This window comes from Sinohyriopsis cumingii, chromosome 1 (assembly GCF_028554795.1).
Source record: "Sinohyriopsis cumingii isolate HCF-2022 chromosome 1, ASM2855479v2, whole genome shotgun sequence".
Taxonomy (NCBI): Eukaryota; Metazoa; Mollusca; class Bivalvia; order Unionida; family Unionidae; genus Sinohyriopsis; species Sinohyriopsis cumingii.
This window is the reverse complement of record NC_142961.1, coordinates 125,380,752-125,387,287: the sequence shown is the minus strand read 5'-3', so window position 1 is coordinate 125,387,287 and position 6,536 is coordinate 125,380,752. Positions and strand designations below refer to the sequence as shown.

The following is a 6,536-nucleotide window of genomic DNA, read 5'->3' as shown; positions in this document are numbered from 1 at the left end:
TGCGACTGCTGCTTTGGTCCCGTATAAAGCGACTTTACGCTCTGAGCCGCCTGTGTGCAGGTTCTTGGCTGTAGTTTAAGTTTTATCCTCACTTGTTGTTTCGTCATTTCTCCACCACCACAGGAGTTGAAGGTGTGACTTGCGTTGAACTTTAATTATAGTGAGGGAGAGTTATTCAGTTCGTCAGCCTCACGTTCTGGTCCTGGTCTATCTGAGGTTATGTTGACATCACTTACCCCCATCCCATCATATCTTGTAATGGCCTTGTAAGTGACGCCTTGTGTTTCTAAAGATGTACATATTTTTCAGAATAGATAAAAGTGTTTTCCTTGTCCTTCTTTTGTTGTATTGGTGTGTATAAAGATAGTAAAGTACAATTTTAATTACAATGTTTTGTCAGGTTTGTTTATTGTTCTGTCTTCTCAAAATCTATTAGTTTTATTATCCCAAGATTCTTAGACTGGAACAATACTCCTTTCATATTGCATACATAACAGCGGGCCTGGTTTTCATAGTTCATACCTTCGCATATTAAACATGGGTTTGTACTCTCCTTTCTCTTGACACAAGGTCAGAGAGCCTGTTTCCCCGCCGTTTCCATATATGAGAAATTTATTTTTTTAGTAGTGCTTTCTGCAAGACTAGTTGTTTCGTCTTTGAGTAGTACAATTTTGTTTGTAAATGTTTTATGTTCTTCTCTTTGATGTAAGGACTGGTACTATCTAAGTCTTATTCCGTTGGTTTCATTCTTATCTATTGCTAATTATAGTTAAGATAGATATAGGTAATAGTATGGAAGACTGTATCAAATTCAAGCCAAATATTTGAAGATAAATGAAAAAGAATAATAATTGTATATATATGTATGTGTTGTTTCCATGCGTGCGCGTCTGCTTTCTATTTAGTGGGGGTTGTATTCTGTGCGCCTTAGCGTGCGCCTTAGCGCACATCCTTAACTGGTCTGGTCTGAGCTAGTCACCATCATTGTCATACCTCAAGTCTGTTGCAGGTTCTAAATGAAATTTATTCTATATTTGAATTGACGTTAGATATTTTGGTGCATCCACCTTGTGTGACTTTGGTGGTTCCTTTCTTAGGTAACTCTCCTATGTAGATCACCTTTTTATCACTCTGTCTCTACGTATTTCTGAAGTAGGAAGGTATCTTCTATATTTAATAACGGATTAGGCTTTTTAATATGTATTATATTAGAATATAGGTTGAGTTTCTCGCGCGGACGTGATAGAAAATTATATAAATGGAGATTTATGGCTGGCATGGTGATGCGGGTTGCATATTGAAATAGTTTTCATTTAGACCATAATACTCGTTTATCGGGCATAGCCCTTATTATGTTATTGTCTTCTGTGATCCGTGTGTTTTTTCATCTGGTGTCCGTAATTAGAAAGATGTAATCTACTATAGTACAAGTAACATGGGTCATGTATACACATTTACTTATTTTAAATTAAACATAAATTGTTCTTTTAAAATTTAACACTAATTTTCTTTGATTACTGAATGAGCTGCACCTCAACTGTCACCGAGAAACTTCCAGACTAAAATTATCTATCGCAATGGACTTTTACAATAGTGGTCATGTACTAAACTTGGGTCAAAATAAGAGCGCGTTGAGTGCAATCGTAACAATCGAGTGTAGTACGAATTTGTTTATCAATATGCGTAGCTTTCATTGTGACATCACAGCGCGCAACATTCAATGAGGATTGTACTGCATAAAACCTTAGGCTCATTTCGTCCAAAAATGCCTACTTACTTTAACATTGATTTTGCCGTGTGCACCTCTCGGGGCGTCTAAATAATGACCTTGCAAAGGAATATGGATGTATACGAATCTAAATGAAGTGAATACTTGTCACTTAAAGGTATATAAAATCAAATTCTAAAAAGTGACACCCATTACTGAAATAGTCGGTGTTGAATGCCTACATGACCCGTGTGACTTGCACTATATTTCATTACATTTCCATATTGTTTATACCTAAGTCAGACTTCTCTGCGCATGCAAAGTTTCCGTCACCAATATTGGCGCAAAATGCATACATAATTCGACCAATTGACGAAAATAAAATACTGCGATGTTTACCATTTGAGTGTGATTTGAACTGAGTGTGATTGTGTGATTCTGGTTTTTAACGTAGTTGTAACAATTTTTCAGTCATATTGCTACGCTTTCTGCAGTTTATTTTATAGTGATGTCTAGAACTGGGCCATCATGCCACAGACATGTAGCACCATGTCCCACCCAGTCATATCATCCTGACGCCAGGGCGACTAGTCCTAACACTAACCTCTTAATGCTGAACGCACAGCGAGGCAGCTGCTTGTACCATTTTTATAAGTCTTTGGTGCAATTCGGCCAGAGTTCGAACCCGCGACCTTCCGCATCCGAGGCGGACGCTCTAAACACTTAGGCACCGGGAGCGGTGCTTACCAGTTGAAAAACAGCAATTCTTACCAAAATATTCTATTCCAAATAATACTAATTTTGGACACACTGTGTTTTTATGATTCGCGATGTGTCGGCCTATTCTGCGCATTGCTTTGAAAAGATGTAATGCTTATGCATCGAGCTATGAAAATTAAATGCATTTCTTTGGACTCTTTCTGTCATCATTTCGACTAATTAAAATGTCATTATGACGACAATGTGCGTCTAGAACCAACTTAACAATTATACATCGAACCTAAAGATAATATTACGAAGAACAATCTTGACACAACTCAACGCAAGATGTATTATTTTTAAACTGTGGCGATCCAGATAGTCTGGCCGTAAAGGAATTTCCTTTGCAGTCATATTTCCATTTAGTTCTAAAGGCAGATTAACCCCATTCAGTAATGTCTGTCAAATTGATTATTTGTCGGCTTCTGGTTCCAAATGTGTTTTGTGTGTAAAAAGATTCCGACACTTAAGAAAGATATTTCTGCAAAAGAACTGCTGTCATAATTAAAGTTGTTATGAACTGAGTTCATATACTTAAACAAAACAAAACATTTTGAAATGTGCCAACCGTGTACGTGCTATTTAAAGAAAAAGTTCAAAGTACAGCTTTTTCCTGACGAATGCATTACATTTTCAAAATGGGCCATATTAATAGAATGTAAAAAAGACAACAAAAGAAATTAAAATAATAAAAGTAAATTGCTAAGAAAAAGATATAGTCGAAATCTTTCTTGGCTTGCTAAATATATATATGGTTCATCTTTCTTGTTTAGGGTTTCATGAACTAAAAATAAAATAAGATGAATATTGTGCCAATATCGAAGTTGTCGTATTAGTAGACTCATACTTATATGTAGACTCGCATACTTATATGTAGACTCGTATACTTATAGGTAGACTCATAAACTTATACGTAGACTCACGTACTTATATGTAGACTCACATACTTATATGTAGACTCGTATACTTATAGGTAGACTCATAAACTTATACGTAGACTCACGTACTTATATGTAGACTCACATACTTATATGTAGACTCGCATACTTATATGTAGACTCACATACTTATATGTAGACTCGCATACTTATATGTAGACTCGCATACTTATATGTAGACTCACATACTTATATGCAGACTCGTATACTTATAGGTAGACTCATAAACTTATACGTAGACTCACGTACTTATATGTAGACTCATAAACTTATAATTGTACAAACACGTGCAGACAGATGAACATAGGAAAGAACTGAACAAGCCTTTATTTTCAGTTTATATGAAACAAAGTCTATTTTAAATTTGTTATTGTCAACGTTTTGGGTTTAAATCATGATATTTTTTGTATATATTTCTGTCATTTTAATCTATTGATAATTTAATCATCAAATAACAATTCAGAAAATACATATGCCTTGTTATCATTAAATTTTAAGAGAAAACATTGAAGAAAATGGTTCATCTTTACATGTATATCTGGCAAAGAAAGTTAGATGCAGTACTGCAGGGATAGTCGTCCAGTTTGCTTGGAAAGTAGTTGAAGAGAGCACAGTGTTCATTGTCAATTGGATTGTTTGGTTCACCAGGATACCAGAACGCAGAGACGATCTTTTCTCCATTCAGCCAGAACCATGTTCCCACTGATCCAATGTCTGTGGCTCCGACCCACACGTAAGAATTAAAGCAAAACCCTTTAGAAGAAAAAGATAATTAAAATAAATTTTAACACACAATCACAATCGGGTTTTAATTGTAAACATAAAACACAGTTTCAGTCTTATCAGAAATGAAACACTCTGGTTGCTATCTTTTTTGAACGTCCATATGTCGGTCTTCGTATGTGTTTTTGTGATCCAGGCTGAACAATCTTTCATTAAAAAAGATTACGTTTCGTTAATTTTCAACTTACTCTTTAAATTACAAGAATCGATGCATATTTTTATATTTTATCGTTCTGGCGGAAATGTAAAAACACTTTTAGGTGGGTGGGTGGGAATGGAGGCAAGTCAGATTGGTATCGGTGATAGATGCATTACTCCACTGACACAGGTTAGGTACACGGGTCTGCGGAACACTTCTTTAGTTTATCCGATAGAAAGTTTTCGAATTGTAAATTTTATGTCATTTCTGTTTATATAAGATACTGATTCATGTGGTTATAAATATGGAACATTGGATGAGTCGGTCTAACTATAACTCATGTTGTCTACTCATCTGGGATTTGCAGTATGTTGTTGAGTTTTTAACCAAACACAATCGTATCTATTCATCCGTGTGTTTTTCCACATTTACAAAGATTTCATATTCTTTTGATTCTAAACTTTTGTAATACTGACCAGAACATTCCATTTTCCTTGCTATTTAGCTTATTGAAAAGAAAGACTCCGTTATGGGTAATAACAAAACTCAACACGATAGATTGAAAGTGTACCGTACCAGTGTTTGATCGAGCTATTTCATTAAAGAATTCAAAATTGCTGCTTTTGAGGCTGATCAGATCCCCGCCTTCTTGTCGACAGACATCCCTTGCGTCATACCATGATTTACATACTTTGTGTACCCTGTAGCAAAACTTGTCCGGTTGGTAGTACTCGTAACCTATAGGACAAGTCCGGTTGCCTAAAAAAAACAGATGTTTTAAAACTTGTCCAAAAGTGCAGGAGAGACGTGAACCATATTTACATATAAAATATTGAATGTAGTGTCGTGTCACATTCAGTGATAGAAACTCTACATAATTTTAGTATACAGCATAATGAGTATATACAATCTATGAATTCTATTTGTAATGTATATACTGAAACCAATACAAAGATCATGCGATACACAAGATTGGTCTAGGACGTTGTAAAAAAAAAATCGCATGCTTATTAAAACGATTCAATAAGATTATTGTTTTACAAGTATTAAGCACATAAATACTTGGTAAGGTGATCACCCATAAAAAGAGAATTAAACATTTATTACTTTGGCACCCATCTAAAATGGTCGCTATTGTCTAAATATTTTGTTTGATCCTTTATTTACTTTATGATTCATGTACATTTCAGTTAAAAAGGAAAAGGCCTGCATTATCTATACTAACTGAAACAAAAACTTTGTTCCAATATTGTATCTCATTATGTAGTCATAGTAACAACATTCATTGTCATTTTAGCTCATTAGGTGGAAGAGTTTCTAATAAGCAAGAATGATCTATAATTTTGATTTTGCATGTGACCCATAAAATGGATATTTAATTAATACGTACAAGAGCGTGAGCCATCGATGTCAGCAGCCATTTTCTGGGCGATTTTATCAAGCGTTTCTTCGATTCTATTCTCCAAAGCTTCCAGTTTTTCAAGCTTTCCGTCAATTCCATTTGCCATGTTTTGAATCCTCTTGAACAATGTTTGGAATTGTTCACCCACATTCTCTTCACTTCTGTTCTGAAAAATGGATATGTTTTTGACAGCATCTTCCAAGTCCTTTTTGATAATGCACTGGCGTCTCGAGCCACCAAACTGATATACGATATTGCGACACCCTGGCTCATCATCCACTAATTTCGACGTAATTTCATCGCCCTTCTCGATACTGGAGAAAACACACGTGGTCCAAATCCCGCCTACAATGTGAAAGATCAGTAATCTATACCTAGACATTTCACTTTGTTAGTTCTTGAAAAACGTTCTTGCTGAAATGATGCGTTCCTGGTAAACTTTCCACTGATACTGTTGTCGAAGTATGGGGGTTACAAACTAAATCACTGTCCAGACCGAAATCTTGACTAAAGTAGGCGAAAATACTATAAATGTAATTAAAATATCTTGATAACATAGGATTTCAAAACTGTAAATCGGTGAAGCTATTGTGTCAACTTGAAAAATGGTGGTTTAACAATTGAATATGGACTAAGACAAAAGATCGCATTTTTGCAGATATATTCTTTATTAATAAATGCGTAGAAGAAGTAAATTCAGAACTCGTGTTTCCTGTGGAAACAATAAGTCTCTTGTTCGCATTGATTTACTAAAAAGATAAGATTGTATCGTTATCTTTCATCCAGGAATATTTTTAGAAGTAGGTG

The 6,536-nt window shown here is 35.1% G+C and overlaps 1 protein-coding gene across 1 annotated transcript; it reads right to left on the bottom strand.

Moving 5' to 3' along the window:
- Nucleotides 1–3,716: 3,716 nt before the first annotated feature.
- LOC149807820 (C-type lectin galactose-binding isoform-like) lies at nt 3,717–6,229 on the bottom strand. Its single transcript, XM_089946709.1, has 3 exons — nt 5,718–6,229; nt 4,904–5,086; nt 3,717–4,158 (listed from the first exon to the last, which is right to left on the bottom strand). The coding sequence occupies exons 1-3, from the start codon at nt 6,109–6,111 to the stop codon at nt 3,932–3,934; spliced, it is 804 nt and encodes a 267-aa protein (XP_089802835.1). The 5' UTR covers nt 6,112–6,229; the 3' UTR covers nt 3,717–3,931.
- Between the last annotated feature and the right edge of the window lie 307 nt (nt 6,230–6,536).